Raw genomic sequence first — 24993 nt, 5'->3', positions numbered from 1 at the left:
CACAAAAAAATTTCTATAGAAATTTTCAGGGGGGGGGCCTCTCCACAAAAAAATTTCTATAGAAATTTTTATGGTGAAGGGCCTCTCCACAAAATAATTCTTATAGAAATTTTCATGGAGAGGGGGGCTCTCCACAAAAAAATTTCTATAGAAATTTTCTTGGAAAGGGGCCTCTTCACAAAAAAATTTCTATAGAAATTTTCATGGAGAGGGGCCTCTCCACCAAAAAAATTTCTATAGAAATTTTCATGGAGAGGGGCCTCTCCACCAAAAAAATTTCTATAGAAATTTTCATGGAGAGGGGCCTCTCCACAAAAAAATTTCTATAGAAATTTTCATGGAGAGGGGCCTCTCCACAAAAAAATTTCTATAGAAATTTTCATGGAGAGGGGCCTCTCCACAAAAAAATTTCTATAGAAATTTTTATGGAGAGGGGCCTCTCCACAAAAAAATTTCTATAGAAATTTTTATGGAGAGGGGCCTCTCCACAAAAAAACAATTTCTATAGAAATTTTCATGGAGAGGGGCCTCTCCACAAAAAAATTTCTATAGAAATTTTCATGGAGAGGAGCCTCTCCACAAAAAAATTTCTATAGAAATTTTCATGGAGAGGAGCCTCTCCACAAAAAAATTTCTATAGAAATTTTCATGGAGAGGGGCCTCTCCACAAAAAAATTTCTATAGAAATTTTCATGGAGAGGGGCCTCTCCACAAAAAAATTTCTATAGAAATTTTCATGGAGAGGGGCCTCTCCACAAAAAAAATTCTATAGAAATTTTCATGGAGAGGGGCCTCTCCACAAAAAAATTTCTATAGAAATTTACATGGAGAGGGGCCTCTTCACAAAAAAATGTTCATTTAGAGGGGTCTCTCCAAAAAAATTTCTATAGAAATTTTCATGGAGGGGGGCCTCTCCAAAGAAATTTTTATGGAGAGATGCCTCTCCACAAAAATTTCTGTAAAACTTTTCATGGAGAGGGTCCTCTCCAAAAAAAATTCTATAGAAATTTTCATGGAGAGGAGCCTCCTCTCAAAAATTTTTATAGAATTTTCATGGAGTGCGCCCTCTCCCGTTTGTTCGCTTAAATCCTTGAGTAGTCCCCTTTATCCTTTTGCAGCCATGCCTCCTCCACACCTTTTCCTTTCCAACGTTTAAGTTCACGTTACTTTTATTTTTATTCGCTTGCATTTGATGACATACTCATTTGAGGCAACATCCTTTTAAGTCACATGCCTCATGCTGAAACGCCTCTCTTAACTCATTGCAACTCATTGCCTTTGAAGCAATTAATAAAGAAATATTCCTTACAAGGCATATCATGGGACAAGCACATACTCATGCGACAACCAGACATACGTCCAACCAGCCATCCATCCATCCATCTATCCAACCAGACACCGGTCCAACCATCCAGGTTTAAGCTTTACCTAGTTAGTTAGCCGGCTATTGTATAATGAATGTATAGTACGATGAAGACAACGAACGACATGGTCATACATCTACCAACCCATCCATCAGAAGACATGTACGTACAACAGAATTTATAAACGCTAAGCTATTCCAAACTTGTATTACATGTTACATGGCGTGTGATTTCTGACAGAGAATGCGTAGGTTGATCCCTTCCACCAAGCAAGCCAACATAAATAAATGATAAATACCACAGTCCACATATTCGTGCACTCGTATGTCCACATTTGTGTGAGGAAGTACATAAAAGTCTTGATTTATTTCGTTGCTGTACTTATTCGCTTATAATTTTCTTTTTGTTGTTGCAGATTCTCTGAAGTGCTTTTGCGTGTGCCTTTTAATATTTCTCCGTCTTTGAGGTTGGCAACTTTTTGTTGTTTTGCTGGAGTTTGTAACAAAAATGTCTTCACACTTAGGGATTGTCTTTCCCATTGACTTGGTTGGTTGACTTTGTGGGATTGTGGCAGACTTGATGTCTCGCGTTTTTTTTTCTAATGGAATGTCACTTAGCACCGTAAGATGATCGGATCCTACCCTCAATGGTCATGTGTTTCATTAATGGGGGAGACCTTAGGCGCAAAAATGTCTGTTAGATCGTGAAAAATATTTATAACCCTCATATTGCCATTTGCCATCCGAATTGTCAGCTTTTGTTTTCACACGTCAAGAGGGGGAATATGTGCTGGAGCACTTGTCAAAATATATGCACGCGCAAAGTGAAATCCTATCGTGTGAACAAATGTGAGAAATTTTCGCATTCTAATTGACTTGAGGTGTGGTTGATTTGGCTATAAGTGGTAGATGATTAATCAGTCTAAAGTGGCACTGATTGGTCCATTTGTTTACCAGATTGAAAAAGACAAAGTGGACATTGTTAATGTTGAACAAATGGGAGGAAAAGGGGGTCTAAAGAAGCTTGATTTTAAGAAAATGATTATCCCATTTCACAAAAATTTAGTCTCTACAAAAACTTTCTAAGAAGATTTGGAGAGCAGCCTCTCCACACCATTTGAATGGAATTTTTTGAGAACGATCCTTTTTCTAAATTTTTTTTGAAACGGGTTTTCTCCAAAAGTTTAGTGGATTAGGTTTAGGCAGTAGTGATCTAACCGAAACAAGGCAGCAGTAGCCGATAGATTGCCGGCTAAACTATTTAAGGCCAGAGGCGTTACGCTGATAAAACGCATGCATCAGCTTGTCTGCGCAATCTGACTAGAAGAAGGCATACCCGATGAGACAAGGCAGTATGGGCCTGGCATTCGAGCTGGGAGCACCACACAGGCTGGAACATTGAGGTCTGATCTGTGAAGTGCTCATGGCTTAGCTGGGAGGTGCCGGGCGCCTCCACAGGTTGCGGATAGTGGAGTACTCCATATGGAGTAGCTGCAACGGCAGTCGCGGACAATCAGCGGTATCGGGCGGAGAGTCTCAGTGAGAGGTCGAGCGGCTCTTGCACAAATACTGAGTGCCTATGATGCTCGATATGACAAGGCGAGTTATTGGCTCCTTTAAATAACCAATGGCCACCCTGTTCCCGCATTTTGAGAACGAGCTAGCTCACCTACAGGTGATTGACGAGGATCGCCACCTCCACATGAAAATGTCCACATGTCTCCTCCCCACCTCAAACAAGATACTCTTAAGGTGAGGTAGTTGTGCTCTATGAACGCAATTTTTTTGAACTGCTAAATCCGTCATAGACCAGATATTCACTTTGCCTTAAATCCTGAAAAAGACCCGAGAAGGACACGTCGATTCTTATCATCTTTTTGTTGGATACATAGGGAGCCTCATACGACTGCCCTATACGCTCAAAGGTATTTCAAGCCATGTCTGAGTTTGGTATCTCTGCAAAAGACTCTGCAGAAGAACGCAGAATTTAGACAGGGAGACAAACGAGAATTTAGAAGACAACTTAATCGTGTGATTTTTTTTTAATATCCTCTTGGACAAGACTGTATGAGATGCAGAAGTGAATAATTAGGGCATACTACTCACAAAGGACCACATGCAGCTCGCCTATGCCTACGACATAGATGTGCTGCGTAAGGATCGCTTAAGGAGTGGAGGTGATACACCATGCCGTGGAGTATAGAACCATCTTGCCTGCACCGGACGCTAGTGACCGCTACATGCCTGTACGTGAATAAGTATGGCATACTGCTCACAAAGGACCAGCTCGCCTATGCCCACGACATAGATATGCTATGTAAGGATCGCCTAAGAACGGGAGGTGATACATCATGCCGTGTAGTATAGACCCATCACGCTTGCACCAGACACAAGACACCCCTAGCGTAGCGTTAAACAACATGGTTGTTGTGACCCAATCAATAGCCCAGTTTACAGGTCTTACATTAGTCGCCTACTTACATTAGTTGGAGGCCACCGTAGCGCAGGGGTTAGCATGTCCGCCTATGACGCTAAACGCTTGAGTTCGAATCCTGGCGAGACTATCAGAAAAAATTCTCAACGGTGGTTTTCCCCTCCTAATGCTGGCAACATTTGTGAGGTACTATGCCATGTAAAACTTCTCTCCAAAGTGGTGTCGCATTGCGGCACGCCGTTCGGACTCGGCTATAAAAAGGAGGCCCCTTATCATTGAGCTTAAATCTTGAATCGGACTGCACTCATTGATATGTGATTATGCCCAGACACCTGTCTGGGCATAATCGACTGGTTTTAGGAGACTTTAATGCAAATTCTCCTCTAGGTAATGACCAGCGATGCATAGCTTTGGCAGAGCTGATTTAAGGCTTCACGTTTTGCACGGTGTATGAGGATGCCCCCCCACTAAGATTACAAGAAGGTGCAGCAGCGCGACAGACATTTCCACTGCATCCCCTGATTTCCTGAGTGAGGTATTCTGGCAAGCCGTCATTTCTTTGGGATCCCACCACCTCCCAATAATGCTCAAAATCGACTGACTACCCGATTTCATAATTTTTGGGTCGGCTTCAGAGAGTACACCAATCGCCGCTTCAGTGAATTTACACCCCCCTCAAATGTGCTGATTTCCGAGAAGAAATTCCGGGATATCAATAAAACAGTAGCTGCTCGCAGCCGGTCGAACACCCCAAGGTGCTGCCCAGTTTCCCGGCTCAGGCAGTGGTTCTCGCCGACGAACTTGATATGATTCGTTGCACGTATCCCACTAAGCCCAGACTCAGCGAGCTGAATCTGGAAATTAACAGGGTAGTCAACGAACATAAGCGAAATTTGTGACTGGAACACTTGAAACAATGTGGCTTAGGTACCGGTGTAGGCAAACTAAGGTCTAGTGTTAAGTCACTCTCGAAGCCCGATTGAAGGGATGACAAAACCTCAGTCACCGTTGGCGACTTTACTGAGACTAGTCCAAAGAGATGCGTCAGGTTATTCAACTATCAATTTATTGTTGTGTTGTACACTGAGGCGGCAACCCTTGGCGATGGAAGACTCCATCGGGCCAATCGGGTACGTACAACCGGCTAGCATGGGATTGCATCCCGAGGGTGAGAGGGCTAGGAAGAGAGCCATTCGTGGTATCCTTGATCTCCAAGCCGATGGACAGCCATTACAATTTACCCTGGGCGAAGTTACGAATGTCATCCGCGGCGCGAAATCATCCAAGGCGTTGGGCCCCGACGGAAAGTCTACAATTATGCTGTTAAATCTAGATCTCCCTGGAGTCGATTACCTTACAACTGCCCTGCAAATTTCTTTGAACACTCCTATAGTACTCGAAGGTTGGAAGATAGGCAGAGTGATCCCGCTACTGAAGCCTGGAAAGGACCCGAGTAAGGGGAAGTCGTACAGACCGATCTCCCTTCTCTTACCAGTAGCCAAGATGCTTGAGGTCCTACTCCTTCCGAGCTTCGTAGTAGAATTTCCATTCGTTGAACAGCAGCATGCATTTCGAAGACTGCAGAGCACAACAATGTTTTGCATGTCATAACCGCAAATATTTGCCGTGGCTTTCAGTCATGGCACTGGACCTATCTAAGGCATTCCACACGGTCAGCCATGCCAAACTATTTGAGGACATTGCTTGAAAGATAGGCAGAGTGATCCCCCTAATGAAACCTGGAAAGGACACGAGTACAAACCGATCTTTTTTCTCTCACGAGTAGCCTGAGGGACTACTCCTTCCTAGCCTCGTTGTAGAATTTCCATTCGCCGAGGATGAGCATGGATTTCGGAGACTGCACAGCACAGCAACTGCTTTGCATAACATCACTGCACACTTTTGCCGTGGCTTCAATGAGCTCAGGCCATGTGATAGGACAGTCCTCGTGGCAGTGGACCTATCGAAGGCATTCAACACGGTCAGCCATGCCAAACTACTTAAGGACATCGCCACTAAGTCCCTCCAGCCAGTCCTGAAACACTGGGTCGCGAATTATCTGCGAGGTCGCCAGACATGAAATTTAGGGATAAGAAGTCGAAGCACCGTAGAGTAAAACTGGGAGTTCCCTAAGGCGGGGTGATATCTCTGGCACTGTTTTACTTCCACCTTTCCTCCATTCCACCACCTCCAGACGGCATAGAGATCGTATTATATACGGACGATTGTACGATCATGACATCAGGCCCCCGATCCATTGATGACATCTGCGATATGTAGAACGACTACTTCAACTAACTTGGTTCATATTTCGATGCATGAGATCTGAAGATATCTGCCATCAAATCTACTACAAATACGAGTGAGGTGAATAAAAGAGTTTTTTAAATTACACACTTAGATTTTTTTGGAAAAAAATCGGTAAAATGCCGAAAAATCGAAAATTCTGGCCGCCCCGATACTAGCATATCGTTTCTCGCTCTTTCTCTCTCTCTCTCTCTCTCTCTCTCTCTCTCTCTCTCTCTCTTCAATCTCCATACACATGTGCTTTGTCTATGTGTCAAGGTAATCCCTTTTTATTTCATTTTACACTCTCTTATTTTTGTCTCAGAATGAAGCGGCTGGCAATTACTGTTACCAGGCTCGTGTACTTTAACTTACCCTAAGGCAAGGGACCTCCTTTTTGTAGTCGAGTTCGAGCGATCAATGTCCTCTACAATTTCTACTACCTTTTTATGTAGGTCGCTGCATTATGTGTACCGTTACGTATTGTCTGCAGTATATTTACTGAGACTGAAATGTTGCATCTATTACTCTCAATATTGCTGCCTTCTGGCTCACCCATTCCTGTTTTAAAACATACCCACCATCACGTTTTGGGTGGTGCCAACAACAAAGAGCTTAGAATATCACTAGCACCACAGGCATTTGTTTTGTATTTGGAGCACTATGAAAAATATACAAATATGTAATCCCGTTCTCCCCCATAGTTGCAACTTCACCCCCATCATCTCCTTATCCTCCTAACACTCTATAAACAAAAACAATATTAATTTGTTCTAGTCTGTTAACAATTTACTAATTGTATGCATTTCTTTTGGCTCTTGTTCTCGTTTTTAACAGATATGGCATTGTAAATACAACGAAAACTACAAACAACTACAACAACATTATCAGCAATAACAATAGGAATAAGGCACAGCAGAATTTGGAGAAAAACAAACATCATCAAAACATCAACAACTTAACATTTAAGAGATACGTACGGCTGCCACCTAGATTTTTTGCTTTTTATAAACATGAACCAACAACAACATAAGCCCCACAACGAAGGCAAGAAGACTAGAGCATCCTACTCTTTAACAACAACATCATCGGCATTAGCAGACGCCCCATCATCGGTGTAGTTCGTTTACAAGGCTTCGTTGTTGTTGAAAAGATACAACACTCTCGCAACACACAGCGACACACTGAGTTGTAATTGTTTGTTGTTTTTTTTTTTTACCTTCAACTTATGCCCAAGGAGTACTGAGTTGTTGGGCAGAAAAGGACGCCGGCCTCTTGAATATAAAAAACGAGCTCCATATCATTTTGCCAGCCTACCAGTCAGACATACAACTCTAGAACTTGGCTATCAGTTTGTCAGCCATAAAGCGTCAAGAAGAAGTGTTTCTGCTGCCTTGGACGATTAACTAGAAACATGTTTTAGATGTACTTAAATTGAAGAGCATTGAATCCATCCAAGGAACAGACACAGGCGGTCTATGTCGGTCGGTCGGTCGGTCGGTCTGTCTGTTGGTCAACGCATTCCCTAAATATATAAACAAACATTGAAAGAACGATAAGACAAGCATCGGCAACAACCCACCCAACATATACACACACATTCACATTCTACTCTCACCAATTGGGTGCTAAAAGATGCACAAAAAATCCTACTAAACAACACACACACACACACACACACACACACACATCCGGCAAATATCCCAAAAAGAGAGTGAGAGTGAGAACAAAGCAAAGAAAGATAAAATTGTTTGTTGTTATTATTGCCTGCTCAATGGGAAAAGCCTAAAAACTGTATAAAGTTGTTATCTTCTATAGTAGAATTCCCTGTATAAGTGTATTGGTGTGATTTTCCCAATTCTTCGCATCCATGTGTCAGTTGTGTTGTGGTGGTATATGAGGTCTAAAAGCAATATCGATTTCGTTTGCGCTGCTGCTTATGCTACTGCGGCCTGCTCATTTTATTTTTAAACCCCAAAAAGGATTGTTCATCGACAGCAGCAGTTCCAAAACAGTTCGTGGTTGCCTGCCTGCTCAACTCTACCTTTAGCGGACGTGGCCAGTATCGTTTGTTCATTTTCTTTGACTGTGCAGCGGATGACAAAACATTGGTGATTGGAATAAAGCAAAGAAATAGTCAAATATCCATTGTGTTGGGCCAGGAATACATGTCAATTTTTGCATAGCTTGGAGAAGAAAACAATAAAAAAACGCGATTTTGTCGTTGCCATGTAAAGCCAAACAATTGTGGAGACAACCGCCACATCTAGACAAGACTTTATACTCCAGGTACTCGATTGCAGTTGGATACTTCTAAAAAAAGGCATACATTTATTGTAAAAAACAACACAAACCATCAAACTCTATTATAAGCAGTTCCAAAACATTGTTCCTGCCGCCTTACCATAAACGCAAACAAAAGAAAACCCAATTGAGCGCCATAAAGGAGCAACCCTCATTAATAATTCTAAGCATTCGTAAACCCAAAACAATCTAAACAAAAAGTTAAAGCAGTCCCCCACGCACACACGCACACACACTAAACCAGCCCAGTTCCAGACCAACCCCAACAAACGTTAAACCGTCCGTCCGGTGACAATACCAACGTATAACCAACCCAACTTTTAAATGCATTCATAAGCCTAGAATTTTGAAATTCTTTTTGAAAAAGTTTACAAAACACAATAAAATGGATACCTCTAGTAGGACAACACCTGTAACGCCGGACACATGCACGGCCAGCACCTCCACTTCGTCATCGACCACCTCGTCGGCGCCTCAGTACAGCGATGAGATGAGAAGGCCATTGCACAACTTAGATCTCTTGCCGCGACAGGGCAGTGGCTCATCCACGAAAACCTGTGAAGTGGATTTGGGCGATGAGGAGCGAGATACCTTTTCGCCGGTAAGCAGTACCAACAACAGCCCCCAACAGGAGGATCGCCTGCATGAGCATATAATGGGCAATTCGAGTACATCGCTGTTGAATGGAGAGCCCAGTTGTTCCACCACCTCATCCACCTGCAAAGATTACAAACAACCATTTGGCGATATGCATGGCGCAGGTTCCCCTTTGAAACTGAAAATTGTCAATTCACTGTCGAACAACATGCTGCAGCAACCTGCCCCCTCTTCCAAGGAGGAAAAGCAAAGGCAAAATGAGGAAATAGTCATATTGGAGACTTCTTCAATATCATCCGAGACTGGTTCTTGGGATTCCGTATTTCCTCATGCACAAAATCCAGCTCCCTCACGACCCCCTGTCCCAGTGCCCCAAGCCGATGTGGACTTGAGCAACTATTGTGTGGGCTTTTTGGAAAAGAATCTGAGTTTGAATGCCTCTCCAGGCAATAAACTAAAATTGTCCAAAGATAAAGAGGACACCGCCTCTTCATCCTCCTCCATAACGACATTGAAACACAAGGAGCTGGATTTGGAGCCCTTGGCCAGGGAGAGAACCTATTCGGCGGGCCACAATCCCATGACCGCAGACACATCTTCGCTATTCAAAGGAGTCAGTTCTTCTTCGTTGCATAGGGAACTCCTAAATAAATCGGATAACCCTTTGACTTCGTCTCAGACCAGTGCTTGCTTCATAGATGCCTCATCGCTGTGCGATGAAGATGAAGTGCCACCTTATCCCAAACCAGCGGGTGATGTGGGAGGAGTGGCCGGTCTCAGCAAGCAGTCCAAAGAAATGTTGGAGGGGGAGGCTGATGATGAATCGCCCACCAAAAAGTTAGAAACATTCCATAAATCATTTGCCCGGTGCAAAGTGAAATCCAAAGAGGAGATGATGCCATCTCCCCCAGCTTCCATAAACAATATTGCCACGGCCACCACCACCATCCCTTCCTCCAACAGCAACAATCGACCCATGTCGTCAAACTCCTCCTGCAGCTCCGAAGAAAACAATGATAAACAAACCGAATCTGTTAGCAATCTTTCGGATGAGGAAAAACTTTGGAAGAGAGATCATAAACCGCCCTTGGTGGAGGATGATAATGAGGGAGTTAAGTTATTGGAGAATCATAAAAATCTTTTGGCGGATGATGGCACTGAGGCCTCGGTCTCTTTGGCCCATGATGTGGACTCATCGGACTCCTCCGAATTGTTTCGCATTAAAAGGGAAAATGAAAGAAAATTCCCACAATACTCAGGTCTACCGCCGGTGGCCTCAAAGCTGCTGAACACACACGGAAGTATGGTAAATAGTGGTAATGGTCACCACCTTCATCATCATCATCATCATCACCAACCTAGCCACAGCCACAATACAGCCAATCACAGTGATGTCAGCTATACCACGGATTACTCTTCGTCTAGTCCAGCGCCTAGTTTACAATGGTCAGAGCATGAGCACAGGCCTAGTCATAACCAAAAACTGCATATAGAGGAATACGATCCCATGGTTGCCGTTGTCAAAGCCAAATGTATGCTTCCGGACACACCGCACAACTCCATAGTGCACATAGAGCCCAACTGTTCATCCAATACTTCTTCCATACATCGCGATTACACACTTTCCTCCTCGTCGTTTTCACATCATCGCGACTCGGGGGCCTATTGTAGTGATGCCACTGATTCGCCCATACCCATGCCACGCACCCCCAAACGATCCAAGTTCGATGAGGCGAATCCCATCATTTCGGGTGGCTCCCTGATCTCAGACTTCCAGGTGAAGCCTTGCGAAAGTCCCTCGCTGAAGAGAAAGACCGATACCTGCCCTATTGTTTCGGGAGGCTTCACCTCCCTAGACTTCGAACACACTCAACCCATAGGCGATGAAGATGACGATGGGGAGGCAGTACAGATACGCAATAAATCCAAGGCCAGGAAACCCATACCAGGCATTGCCTCCTGGGTGGTGGATATGAGTGATTGCCAGTATGGATCGGAACGCCGCCGAAGCACCAGTTCCTCCTCTAGCCTAGAGATTTCTAATTCGAAATTTAGAGAACGCTCTGACTCGAATAGTTCGCATAAAAGTGGCTGCGGTTTCTATGTCTCCCTCGATGATATGGAAAAGAAACCACCAAAAGAGAAAAAGCCCTCGTCGTCGTCGTCGATTGATTCACCGCAGATGAGTAAGTCATTCAACGCCCCACCTCCCTCGGCCAGGTTCTTTGTTAATCTTTCAGCCAGCGAATATAAACCCAAAGAACAACCCCGTCCCCTTGGCGCAGCGGAGGAGATCAAGCCGCAAACCAAAGGCGATGAGGAGACCACTGCGTCAGCAAATAGCTCACAGAAAAATCTCTTCAGCATGTTTATAGATATAGGCAACGGAAACGATAAGAAGCCCACAAAACCTTTACGCAAAGAACCCTTCAGTCTGGCACAACGACTGAGCACATCATTAACGACGACGCAACTAAAGAAATCGGAAGAAGCACCAGCCAGCATGAAATCAGCGGCCAGTTCAACAGAGACTTTAATGTCGAAATCAAATCAGAATAGAATGACGGCGACGGCAGCGACGGCCTCAGCTGACAGTTATGCAGGCAATCAGGGCGGCGAGAGCAAATCATTGGACTATAAAATAAATTTCGAGCCTCCCATAACGGTGGCGGCCATTCGCCGCCTTTCCATGCAGCAGAAGGCCCAGCATGAGGCAAATAAACGCCATTCATGGGGCAACAACAGCAATGCCGGGACGGGCATCGCCAATGGCATACCGGACTACAAGCGTTCCATAAGCCTTACCAATAATGGCGACTCCAAAGACTCGGGCAAGGGCCTGATGAGCATTATCGATAAATTGCCCATCATATCAAAAACCTCTTCGCTGTCCATAGACAGTTCCATTTCACCATATGATGATTATACGGGCTCCAAGTCAGAGCTAAGCACCAGCTCCGGCGGTGAAAGGGAGGATCACGAGCATGGGCTGCAAAATCCCCATCAAACTCGCATTAAGAAACGACGACGCGACGTTCAACTCAATGAGACCTTTGATAAATCCAGTTTGGCTTCCATTACCGACGGCATCTTGTCCAAAGATCTGTCGCCTCTGTCCACCACAGACACTGATGACTTGACCTTTCAGCAGGATGAGGAAATGGCGGCCCGTGAGGCCGAGGAGGCTATGGCCCATCTACAAACCACCCAATTGCCATCACAAAATATTCCCACCACCTCGGCGGGAGTGGTGGGGTCTGGCATATCATCGGCGCGCATGTCTAACATTATAATGGAGACCATTGTGGAGGCCAAGGAGACTGCTTCGCCCAAAAAAGTGGCCCAGAATGTGAGCATGGATTCGCTACAGGCCACCATTGAAAAGCAGAAGATGTTATTGGAGACAGTTACTGAGCATGCGGAGACCACAATGACGGGCAACACCTTTGTCAAACTCTCCGATATGGATAAGCCGGTCAATCTGAATTTGAAGTCACCCGAGCGCATGTGTTCCAGCGTGGGTGGGGGTAACAATCACAGGCAAATAAATCGCCTCTATCGCGATGACAACAGTCGAGCCAATCGGCCTCACTCCTGGACCATGTCGCGCTCCACAGGCAACAGTTTTCAGAATTTCACCAATTCGGTGGAGAATCTAAGAAGTCTCTCAAGGCTCTTTCCCAATTTCTCCAAGGAAATCTCCAACTCTCTGCCCAACGATATGACCTTGGATAACCTTGACTATATACAAACAGATCTCAGCAATGACTCGAGCTTGGCCTCCAGCATAAGTCGTTCCGGCATGGATGAATCTTCGATATCTTGTCGACAACCGCGACGCCTGGGTGAAGACCTCTTGAAGATGTTTCTGCAGGAAATAGCCACCGATATGATAGTGGAGGTGCACGGAAGGCGTATAAAAGCCCATAAATGTATTTTGCGTTCGCGATGTCAATATTTTGCAGCCATGTTGGCCGGTAATCAGTCCTCGAGTGTGGTATCACTGCAGGGCTATTCCTATTCGGCGGCCCACTTTGCCTTGTGTCACATATATTCGGGAGCCTCACATCCTCCGGATGGCATTAGCCTCATGGAGTTGGCTGCATTGGCAGATCTATTGGGCCTGGAGGGCCTCAAAGAGGTGACAGCACATGCCTTGAAAACCAATTATTGCCATAATTTCCATAAGCCCTGCTCGGGATGCATTGATGGCACACTGCAAGTATTGCCGGTGGCCTTGAATCATGCTCTGGACGATTTGTATCGCAAGTGTTTGAAATGGACCTGTCGTCACTACATGAAGGTGTGGCCCACAAGACAATTTGCTCAATTGCCTTCGGATATTTTGGGCAGATGTCGGCAACAGATAGTGGCCAATTTGGTAAGTCTGAGAGAGAGAGAGAGAACAAAATTAATTTTTAATTTCCCTTTTCCATTTCAGACCTCCGAATCGGTTTTGAACACAGTCTTGGACTTTGACAACCTTCTGGCCCAACTGGCCACCTATCGCTGGGGTGGAGTTTGCGAGAACTTGGTGCGCAACATTCTGGATGCGGCCTATGGCTATATAGCCGACCACTTTGCTAGTTTAATTGCCAGCGATTCTTTCCTCTCCCTGGGCCATGATCGCAGTTGCCAAATACCCCATCTAGAGGGTGTCCTACTACGTACCGCCTCCAATTTAACACCAGATCAAGCATGTCGTAGTTATCAGAGGATAACACGCCTTAACACTGTGCTACAAGCCAAAGTTATACAAATGCCTGCGGGCTTAGGAGAACTGGCCAAAGAACTACAGGGTCTTCAGGAGGAAGATCTTGACTGGGATACGGAGTATATACGTTTAGTTAGTTCGATACTGTCGGCCGTGGAGCAATGCCTTATAAGGCAATGTTCGCGTGCCATGCGTGTAACCGCTTGGCAGCGCATGGATTTGGATTTGCGCAAGAAAATACAAACGCTGGCCCGTCTAACGGAGCCATTGGATCTCAAACGTGGCAAACCCGTTTCAAAGGCCTTCTCATTTGGAGGCAGTACCAGAAATCAAGACTTGCAACAAGTCAAAGCGGTCATACAGGCACACTCAAAACGCACCCTGGCCCAGGACACTCAATTGTTTAAGGCCACACAGACCACACACGATGCGGTGCAGACCACGGAACGCGGTGTACAAGCCAATCATGATTTGAGAGAGGGAACAAGTAAGTTGAACAACTCAAAACGTCAGACGATCAAACGCAATACAACCGCAATTGGCATTTAATGTTGAAATTGAACAAAACGAAGAAAACCCAAAAACTCAAATGACTGACTACAAGCTGAGGGAAGGTTTAGAGGATGTATATCTGTACAAAATTGGTTATTTATATGTTGTTGTTTGTCATATTCCAAAAGATAAATTTATGATGAAGTATTTTTTTTTTTTTAAATTTAAAATTGAAAAACCAGGTAGCAGAAGCTTGAAGTAATTCTTCGGAAATGTTTCTCAGTGCCCTAAAACCAACCTCCAAAAGTTTAAAAGAAATCTTAGACCCATATCTACCATCGGTTTTTTATACCCACCACCGAAGGATGGGGGTATATTCATTTTGTCATTCCGTTTGCAACACATCGAAATATCCATTTCCGACCCTATAAAGTATGAACATATTCTTAATCAGCGTGAAAACCTAAGACGATCTAGCCATGTCCGTCCGTCTGTCCGTCTGTCTGTTGAAATCACGCTACAGTCTTTAAAAATAGAGATATTGAGCTGAAATTTTGCACAGATTCTTTTTTTTGTTCATAAGCAGGTTAAGTTCGAAGATGGGCTATATCGGACTATATCTTGATATAGCCCCCATATAGACCAATCCGCCGATTTAGGGTCTTAGGCCCATAAAAGCTACATTTATTATCCGATTTTGTTGAAATTTGGGACAGTGAGTTGTGTTAGGCCCTTCGACATCCATTGTCAATTTGGCTCAGATCGGTCCAGATTTGGATATAGCTGCCATATAGACCGATCCTCCGATTTAGGGTCTAAGGCCCATAAAAGCCACATTTATGGTCCGATTTCGCTGAAATTTGGGACAGTGAATTGTGTTAGGCCTTTCGACATCTTTCTTCAATTTGGCCCAGATCGGTCCAGATTTGGATATAGCTGCCATATAGATCGATCCTCCGATTTAGGGTCTTAGGCCCACAAAAGCCACATTTATTATAAGATTTTGATGAAATTCGGGACATTGAATTGTGTAAGGCCCATCGACATCCTTCGTTAAATTGGCCCAGATCGGTTCAGATTTGGATATAGCTGCCATATAGACCGATCCTCCGGTTTAGGGTCTTAGGCCCACAAAAGCCACATTTATTATCCGATTTTGATGAAATTTGGGACAGTGAATTGTGTAAGGCCCATCGACATCCTTCGTTAATTTGGCTCAGATCAGTCCAGATTTGGATATAGCTGCCATATAGACCGATCCTCCGGTTTAGGGTCTAAGGCCCACAAAAGCCACATTTATTATCCGATTTTGATGAAATTCGGGACAGTGAGTTGTGTTAGGCCCTTTGACATATTTCTTCAATTTGGTCCAGATCGGTTCAAATTTGGATATAGCTGCCATATAGACCGATTTCTTGATTTATGGTTTTGGGCCCATAAAATGCTCATTTATTGCCCGATGTCCCCGAAATTTGGAACAGTGAGTTAAGTTAAGCCCCTTGACATACTTCTGCAATATCGCACAGATCGGTCCAGATTAATATATAGCTGCCATATAGACCGATATCTAGGTTTTAGGTTTTGGGGCCATAAAAGACGCATTTATTGTCCGATGTCGCTGAAATTTGAGACAGTGAGTTTGGTTAGGCTCTTCGACGTCCTTCTTCAATTTTGCCCAGATCGGTCCAGATTTGAATATAGCTGCCATATAGACCCATCTCTGGATTTAAGGTTTAGGGCCCATAAAAGAGGCATTTATTGTCCGATTTCGCCGAAATTTGGGACAGTGCTTTGTGTTAGGCTCTTCGGCATGTTTATGCAACTTGGCCCAAATCGGTCCAGATTTGGATATAGCTGCCATGTAGACCGATATCTCGATTTTAAGTCTTGGCCCCATAAAAGGCGCATTTATAATCCGATTTCACTGAAATTTGACACAGTGACTTATGTTCGGCCTTTCGACATGCATGTCGTATATAGTTCAGATCGGTATGAGGTATATGAGTATAAGGTATGAAATTTTTACCGAATTTTGATGAAAGGTGGTTTACATATATACCCGAGGTGGTGGGTATCCAAAGTTCGGCCCGGCCGAACTTAACGCCTTTTTACTTGTTTTAAAGATGGTATGGCTTTTTGGCCGAGTTGACTCTTTCGACCTTGCCTATGGTTTGATAAGCTGGTATCAAAAGATTTATCATCACCTCAAACCAGGGTATGAAACTGATTGCCACTGACAATCTGCCTAAATGCCAATACCATGGCAGTGGCATGCAAGCGACCCATACTTTGAATGAATGCGAATAAGAGTCAAGTTTGGCATCGGTAGCCTATTGCCCGCCTAAAATCGTTTGCAAAAATTAGTCTTTGATCGTTACGAACGCGATCTTTTCTATTCATCGAAACGACCTTGTTGGCCAAAAGCAGCTTGTCTGGTTACAAAAACAACGGGATACCAATGCGCCTCATGAGTTAAGCTATTTTCACCTAGGATGGCTTTGAAAGGTCAATTCCCAACTCTCAGCTTTGGCCGACTATGTCACTTCATAACCTCTGAAGGCCGGACAATTATCGATTAAAAGAAAGCCGATTGAAAGGGCCTCTGAAGATACACCATGAGCTGCTGCAGGGAACTACCACCCAATCAAATGAAGGGTGGGCAGCCGATTGTACGTACCGGACATTGTCGGCATCTACAAGTGGCGTATAATCCCATGGCTGCCGGTTGTACATACCGGATTGCCCCAATGGAGTTCTTCATCGGCAAGGGCTGCCGCCTCTGGGTGTAACATACTGCTACAACAACAACAAAATGTTGATGAGAAAATATTCCCAGACATCATTTAACGTAACGTTGGCTTCCTTTTTACCATCTGGTCGCATACCCCTGGTATGGCAAACAGCATAACTCACAGGCGAGCGAGATCGGAATCGCCCGAGACACTTCAAGCATTCTAGCTGATTTACCGGTATTGGTAAGCTGTGGCCTACTTACTGTCAAGTCACTCTCGAACCTCGGACAGATTTCAAAACATACACACGGCACGGTGTATTTATGAACACCACACAAGTTGGAATTTTCAGCTACGACCTGGGTGGTGTTCATTGCAATGTTGAGAAGTGGATTGCTTTGTATCGTATACTGAGGCGGCAGCCCTTGCCAATGAAGGACTCCATTGGGTCAATCCAGCATGTACAAACGGCAGCCACTTGTAGATGCCGACAATGTGCGGTAGCAAGTGGAGTGTCTCAGTGACAAGCCAGGCGGCAGTGGCTCTTGCTTAAATGCTGAGTGCCTGTGACACTCAATAGGACAAGGCGAGAGTCATGACATTACCACGGCCATCGGTCCTATGAAACGGAACGATCTTGCTCACCTAGAGTAGCTTATCGTAGATCGCTACTTCGACATGCTAATATTTGGCTACAATCATAGACTGATAGAGCAAGAAGAAGAGGCTATCGTTGCATTAATGGTCTCTAAGCCTATGAATTCATCTAAGGTGCTGGGCCCCGACAGAATCTACCGTGATGCTAAATAATTTGGAAGTACCGAGACTCGAGTAGCTGACTAATGTCTTCAATCAGTCTCTGGACACTCTTTTTGTACGCGACGTTCAACCATAATTTAATACTAAGTGCCTGCGATACTCAATATGACAAGACGAGTTATGGACCAGAACGAGCCTGCTCACCAATGAAGCTTGACGAGGATCGCTACCTCCACATACCAATGTGGCTACAACGAGAGTCGACCGGAGTCGACCGAAGTCGAGTTTTTGAAACCGGAGACGAAGTCTGAGTTGGAGTTGAGCACATTAGCTCCGACTCCTAAACGCTCTACGACTCCGGCTTAATACTCCCACCCGGAATCCGAGTCGAGGGCTAGACTCTGCTGCCCTGGCTACAACAACAACAACCGAAGTAGCCAACGTATTCATCCAAGGGGCTGGGCCCAAACACATATTGGGTTGCCCAAAAAGTAATTGCGGATTTTTTTTTTAAAAGAAAGTAAATGCATTTTTAATAAAACTTAGAATGAACTTTAATCAAATATACTTTTTTTACACTTTTTTTTCGAAAGCAAGCTAAAAGTAACAGCTGATAACTGACAGAAGAAAGAATGCAATTACAGAGTCACAAGCCGTTGAAAAAATTTGTCAACGCCGACTATATGAAAAATCCGCAATTACTTTTTGGGCAACCCAATAGTTGTGGCGAATATCATGCATGACATTTTAAGCGACATTGGGAACGAACATGTCATCGTTTCCCATGACAGTTCTGTTACGATGTCCTTTAGAAAGCGTGCGTTTTTCGAAGAAAAAAAAAATAAATGACAGACAAACTGTAAGATTCGTCAGCAGTTATGCCATATCGGTGACAAAATTCAAGTTTTCTTAAGAAGCCTTGAAGACAATATCGTGATAGACGTTTGGACTGCAGGGATGTAAACAGCAGAATGTGAGAGTACATAAAGATTCCACCACTAACCCACAAATACTGCGGTTCACATTTGAAAGCATTTACAATTCCTCCGCGCATGCTACTCTTAACATGTGACAAAGTCAAAAGTCTGGAGAGAAACGGAACTTGGGCTGCAGACAAAGAAACTCTGTTGACAATAGAAAAGATTGGAGACTCAGTGGTAAACTATGTAATTAGTAGGGTTTTTCTAATGAGCGGACCAGATTTGTCAGAATGTCAATCCTTTCCGTACCAATATAAAGGGTGATTTTTTTGAGGTTAGGATTTTCATGCATTAGTATTTGACAGATCACGTGGGATTTCAGACATGGTGTCAAAGAGAAAGATGCTCAGTATGCTTTGACATTTCATCATGAATAGACTTACTAACGACAACGCTTGCAAATCATTGAATTTTATTACCAAAATCAGTGTTCGGTTCGAAATGTGTTCATTCACCGTTCAGCGATGAGGCTCATTTCTGGTTGAATGGCTACGTAAATAAGCAAAATTGCCGCATTTGGAGTGAAGAGCAACCAGAAGCCGTTCAAGAACTGCCCATGCATCCCGAAAAATGCACTGTTTGGTGTGGTTTGTACGCTGGTGGAATCATTGGACCGTATTTTTTCAAAGATGCTGTTGGACGCAACGTTACGGTGAATGAACACATTTCGAACCGAACACTGATTTTGGTAATAAAATTCAATGATTTGCAAGCGTTGCTCGTTAGTAAGTCTATTCATGATGAAATGTCAAAGCATACTGAGCATCTTTCTCTTTGACACCATGTCTGAAATCCCACGTGATCTGTCAAATACTAATGCATGAAAATCCTAACCTCAAAAATCCTAACCTTTACATTCGTATGTTGCTCAAGCAGCATCCTATGGGGGCTGTTTTCGCAGCAAAATGCAAATCCAAATGCAAATTTGCCCATAAACATTCCATTGAGGGATAATCTTCTCACATATCATGGAGTGCTTTTCGATTCAAGTTTAAACTCAATAAAATGGATACTCCTTTTTATATCCGAGTCCGAGCCGCATTGTGTTACTTCTTTGGGGAGAAGTTTTTACATGGCTGCCATGCCATTTTTATACCCACCACCGAAGGAGGGGGGTATATTCATTTTGTCATTCCGTTTGCAACACATCGAAATATCCATTTCCGATCCTATAAAGTATATATATTCTTGATCGGCGTAAAAATCTAAGACGATCTAGCCATGTCCGTCCGTCTGTCTGTTGAAATCACGCTACAGTCTTTAAAAATAGAGATATTGAGCTGAAATTTTGCACAGATTCTTTTTTTGTCCATAAGCAGGTTAAGTTCGAAGATGGGCTATATCGGACTATATCTTGATATAGCCCCCATATAGACCGATCCGCCGATTTAGGGTCTTTGGCCCATAAAAGCCACATTTATTATGCGATTTTGCTGTATTTTGGGACAGTGAGTTGTGTTGGTACCTTCGACATCCTCCGTCAATTTGGTCCAGATCGGTCCAGATTTGGATATAGCTGCCATATAGACCGATCCTCCGATTTAGGGTCATAGGCCCATAAAAGCCACATTTATTATCCGATTTCGCTGAAACTCGGGGCAGTGAGTTGTGTTAGGCCCTTCGACATCAATTGTCAATTTGGCTCAGATCGGTCCAGATTTGGATAAAGCTGCCATATAGACCGATCCTCCGATTTAGGGTCTAAGGCCCATAAAAGCCACATTTATGGTCCGATTTCGCTGAAATTTGGGACAGTGAGTTGTGTTAGGCCCTTTGACATATTTCTTCAATTTGGTCCAGATCGGTTCCGGTTTGGATATAGCTGCCATATGGACCGATCCTCCGATTTAGGGTCTTAGGCCCACAAAAGCCACATTTATTATCCGATTTTGCTGAAATTTGGGGCAGTGAGTTGTGTTAGGCCCTTCGACTTCCTTCGTTAATTTGGCCCAGATCGGTTCCGATTTGGATATAGCTGCCATATAGACCGATCCTCCGATTTAGGGTCTTAGGCCCACAAAAGCCACATTTATTATCCGAATTTGATGAAATTAGGGACAGTGAATTGTGTTAGGCCTTTCGACATCTTTCTTCAATTTGGCCCAGATCGGTTCAGATTTGGATATAGCTGCCATATAGACTGATTTCTTGATGTAAGGTTTTGGGCCCATAAAAAGCTCATTTATTGTCCGATGTCGCCGAAATTTGGGACAGTGTGTTATGTTAAGCCCCTTGACATACTTCTGCAATATCGCATAGATCGGTCCAGATTTGGATATAGCTGCCATGTAGACCGATATCTCGATTTAAAGTATTGGCCCCATAAAAGGCGCATTTATAATCCGATTTCACTGAAATTTGGCACAGTGACTTATGTTAGGCCTTTCGACATCCGTGTCGTATATGGTTCAGATCGGTTTATTTTTAGATATATCTACTGTACTTTGGTGCAAATCGGAACAAATTTTGATATAACTGATATGGGACATAAGGTATGCAATTTTCACCGAATTTTGATGAAAGGTGGTTTACATATAAACCCGAGGTGGTGGGTATCCAAAGTTCGGCCCGGCCGAACTTAACGCCTGTTTACTTGTTTCAAATGGCATAGTTCCTCACAAATGTCGCCTGCATTTGGAGGGGATAACGACCGCTGAAGTTTTTTTTTCGGATGTTCTTGCCAGAAGTCGAACCCTGGCGTCCAGTGTCATGCTAACCTCTGCGCTACGGTGGCCTCCGCTGTATTGCAGCAGCCATCTAATACAACATCCTACCTGTCGCCTCCGGGGCTGGTTGCCTATCCACAAGATGGTTGTTGTTGTTGTAGCCGTGTTTTGTGTTTTCATCCATTTTACTTCTAGGTTCTGCCAAACATCCAGCAGATCCAGGAACTTTACGACTAGGGTGGAATGCGTCCAGAGGGATCTGGATCTAAGTTGAGTAGATCAAAGTGCGGGCAGGACTAGAGAGACTTAAAATATTCTAGCGATGGAAAGTGTATGGGGACCAAAGTTTCGTTATGTGGCAAACGGAACTCTCATGTACGCCTCTACCATTTACCCGGCAAAAATAATTCCCGTGTGAAGATACTATTCTAATACCCATTCCAGTCTTTGCCTTTTTTATGCAAGTCTTGTATGATCAACGACTTTAAAATGCCTCATTGCGGTTGCCTTGTCATATCGTAACTCTTAACCATATTTACTTAGTCATTTAACCTTTTGTATCTCTCCCCCTCTCCCGTAGGTCGAGTTTTGAAATCCAATTCACGAGCTCATGTTCCTCAAGCATTTAAGGGCATCTCTCAAAGTGCCGTCACCTCAGAACGTAACAGTGCCAATGTTGCAGCTGGCACAGCAGCAGCAGCATCATCATCGACAGCAGCAGCAACCCATCATCGTCGTACCAAATCCGAGGCTCCAACGACTGCTAGCCATAAATCTAGCGAACCAAAGAAACATGTGGAAGCTAAAACCACAAACGATGCGGAAAAGAAATTCAAAGTGCATCCCATTAAATTGGCCGAGGTTAGGCCACGCTATTTGGAACCCAAAAAAATTCACACGGCCACAACTAATGTTCATGGCTTGGGCAATGGCCCGATACGAAGTAGTACCAGCTCCAGCATACCCGCCAATTTGGCTAAGAAACAAAACTATCAGCAATCGTCTAGTGAAAGTTCACGTCATTCTAGTCCAGCGACGCGTAAACATCTCAATGGCAAAGTTGCCACAATCAAATCAACCAATAATATGTCCCTGGACAGCTTGACCTCGGGCAATCGCACGGCGAGGTGTAAAACCAACAAGTCTTCCGACAATGAACGTTTCTCTGACCTATGTGTGGACTCTATGAATGAGAGCCTGAAGAGTTCAGTGATAACCAACAAATCAGCATCCCGGGAATCTTTGCTCTCCAATCGACTGGGAAGATCGACAAAGCTTAAGAGTGAAACCTTGAATGCTGCCAACGGCAAGGGGCGAACAAATGGCACCATTAGGCCAGTGAGACCCACAAGCCTGGGTCCTAGAGCGCCCAAGTATTTGCAGCAAAAGGTAACCTCCACCGGTTCCAGTCCCTCCTCGGTAACCACAACCAAATCAGCCACTAGTCGTCTATCATCGGTCTCCTCCACACAATCGTCCAGAGATTTCTATAAACGTTCGATATCGGTGCCGGGCCAGGCGGTGGGAGAAAACAATCAGCCCCCCACCAAGCATAGTTTCCTCTCGGCCAAATCCCGAGAAATTCTGGCGCGGCGAGCCGAAAAAGAAAAGAACAAACAACAGCAGGAACAAATGAAGCACTCACAACCCGAGCGCCTGCATAAGGATGAGGTGACGTGTAAGTCCAACCTCAGTCTCTCCGGGGGACCTGTTATGCGTTCTGCCTCCCATTCTTCGGTTCTATCATCGAATAATCGCAATAATATGCCACCCTCCAATATACCCACAAGAAGACCGAATTCCTTGCAATTGAAGAAAACCCACAACAAAACAAACAACAGCAACAGCAACAATTATCGAAATCACAAGTCCTCCTCTGCTGCTCTGCATACCAATTCCAATGAGATCTATCAAACGGCCCAGGCGGTAAAGCAAAAAATCGAACTGCTTATCAAGACTTCGGCAGCGACAAAGGCCATCGGCAGCGGCAACAACGTTGATGATGCTCGCCCCACAATTGTGGTGGAATCCAAATTGGAACGTTCGAGCACATTCTGCAAAGATGCAGCCGAAGTGGCCGATATAAATGAATTGCAAATTATCGAATAAATACAGAGTCACACTGAATGCTGCCAATGTGTGCCAAGGGTGATGCAGAGAGACATAGGGGGCAATTAACCAACAAGGCGCTGCGATGCTGGCGTGGGGAAAACCTTACACACTTGCGTTTGTCGATGGGAACTCTAAAATTATACGAGGTATGTGATGGCTATGTGATTTTATGCAGATATTTTTATAAACACCAGGAAACATGCTGAGCCCCTTATCTTTGTTGTGGTCAAGTTTTGTCAGCAAAGGGTGGTTTTGCTAAAGGTACTTCAGATTATGCCTTCATTGCCTTCTAGAAATAGACTCACTAGTCATCTCATTTCCGATTATTAGAATGCCATGATCTTTATTTGCCTCTAAGAATAACAGATATGAAGAGCATGTCATTCATTTGAAATTCATTTATCATCCGTTAAAATTGGAACATCCAAACTAAAAACAAAACTCGGAAATCACTACAAAGCCCTAAATGTTTTTTAGAATGATCTTCGTTTCATAATTGTGTGTTGTGTCTTCAGTATTAATTTTCCTGCTGGGTTGTGTTGAATATCCACATCTTGGATATCTGCAAACCGGGTGGGGTGCGTCCAGAGTGATGGGGCGGTAAACCATGCAGGATTTCTTACAAGCGAGACATCCATCCATTACGTTGGCATAAACCCCAACCCTGCCGTGACTTAGTTGAGACAGAACTACTCGGGATTGCCCTGGGGGGTGGGGGGTTTACATCTTAAAGTACTATCGGTGACAGACGATATCCGAGGACGACAACAATCATTCGCCGCTTTCGAAACCAAATGCCATTTGCTACGCTGCTTCATCTAGAGGCTCCCTTTTTCAGCGCTAAACCTCTCGCTCTAGATTGTAGAAATCGAACCTGACGTTTTTGGGTAGTGGTTGCCTTCCACAAGACTCTGATGGGATACTGCGATAAAAGGCACAGGAATTATTTGTGCCTCCTGATAGAGGTAATCTACATTAGAACTTAGAAGACTGATCTACGTAGTGCGTAATTATGGCAGGTCCGTAGTTGCCTGTCACTTCACTCGGAGACGACTCTTTGTCCATTGTAATCTTACTAGAAAAATATGATATAAGAGAGAGAGTGAAAGTAAGAGGAGGAGTACTTTGACACATGGACAAAACACATGCGAATGGCCCAGCACGGAATAGCTATGAGCACCCACTCAAACTGTAACTTTAAGCTCCGATTTGTGTGGCGTTCATTGTTATCACGAGAAGGTTGCGGATGTGGAAAGCTCCATACGGAGTAGCTGCAACGACAGTCGCGGACAATCAGCGCTTATCGAGTCTTAGTGAGTGGTCGGATGGCACCGCCTCATCCATAATTACTGATTGCCTGTGATGCTCGACATCATAAGGTGGGTTATTGGTCAATTAAATAACCAATGACCATCATGTTCCCGCGGCGAAATTGGTCCCTTGGACCGGACCGAGCTTGTTTACTTATAGGAGCCATACGAGGATCGCCATATCCACGCATGGTGATGAGAGAGAGAGAGACAGACAGAGAAACGAAGCGCCTGCGCATACGGC

General features: G+C 44.2%; 1 protein-coding gene across 1 annotated transcript; it reads left to right on the top strand.

The window, feature by feature from the left end:
• The first annotated feature begins 7756 nt into the window (after positions 1-7756).
• Positions 7757-23738, top strand: LOC106092930 (uncharacterized). The gene is made up of 3 exons (XM_059370103.1): positions 7757-13365; positions 13426-14185; positions 21908-23738. The coding sequence occupies exons 1-3, from the start codon at positions 8773-8775 to the stop codon at positions 23434-23436; spliced, it is 6882 nt and encodes a 2293-aa protein (XP_059226086.1). The 5' UTR covers positions 7757-8772; the 3' UTR covers positions 23437-23738.
• Positions 23739-24993: the final 1255 nt, after the last annotated feature.

The sequence above is a fragment of the Stomoxys calcitrans genome, chromosome 1 (genome assembly GCF_963082655.1).
Source record: "Stomoxys calcitrans chromosome 1, idStoCalc2.1, whole genome shotgun sequence".
NCBI lineage: Eukaryota > Metazoa > Arthropoda > Insecta > Diptera > Muscidae > Stomoxys > Stomoxys calcitrans.
This window is presented reverse-complemented; position numbering and strand designations above follow the sequence as displayed.

Excerpts from the sequence above, each read along its gene's own strand:
- LOC106092930 (XM_059370103.1), top strand. The coding sequence starts at position 8,773 with ATGGATACCTCTAGTAGGACAACACCTGTAACGCCGGACACATGCACG. Across the intron at positions 13,366-13,425 it reads AACAGATAGTGGCCAATTTG|ACCTCCGAATCGGTTTTGAA; the intron begins GTAAGTCTGAGA and ends TTTCCATTTCAG. Across the intron at positions 14,186-21,907 it reads TGATTTGAGAGAGGGAACAA|GTCGAGTTTTGAAATCCAAT; the intron begins GTAAGTTGAACA and ends CCTCTCCCGTAG.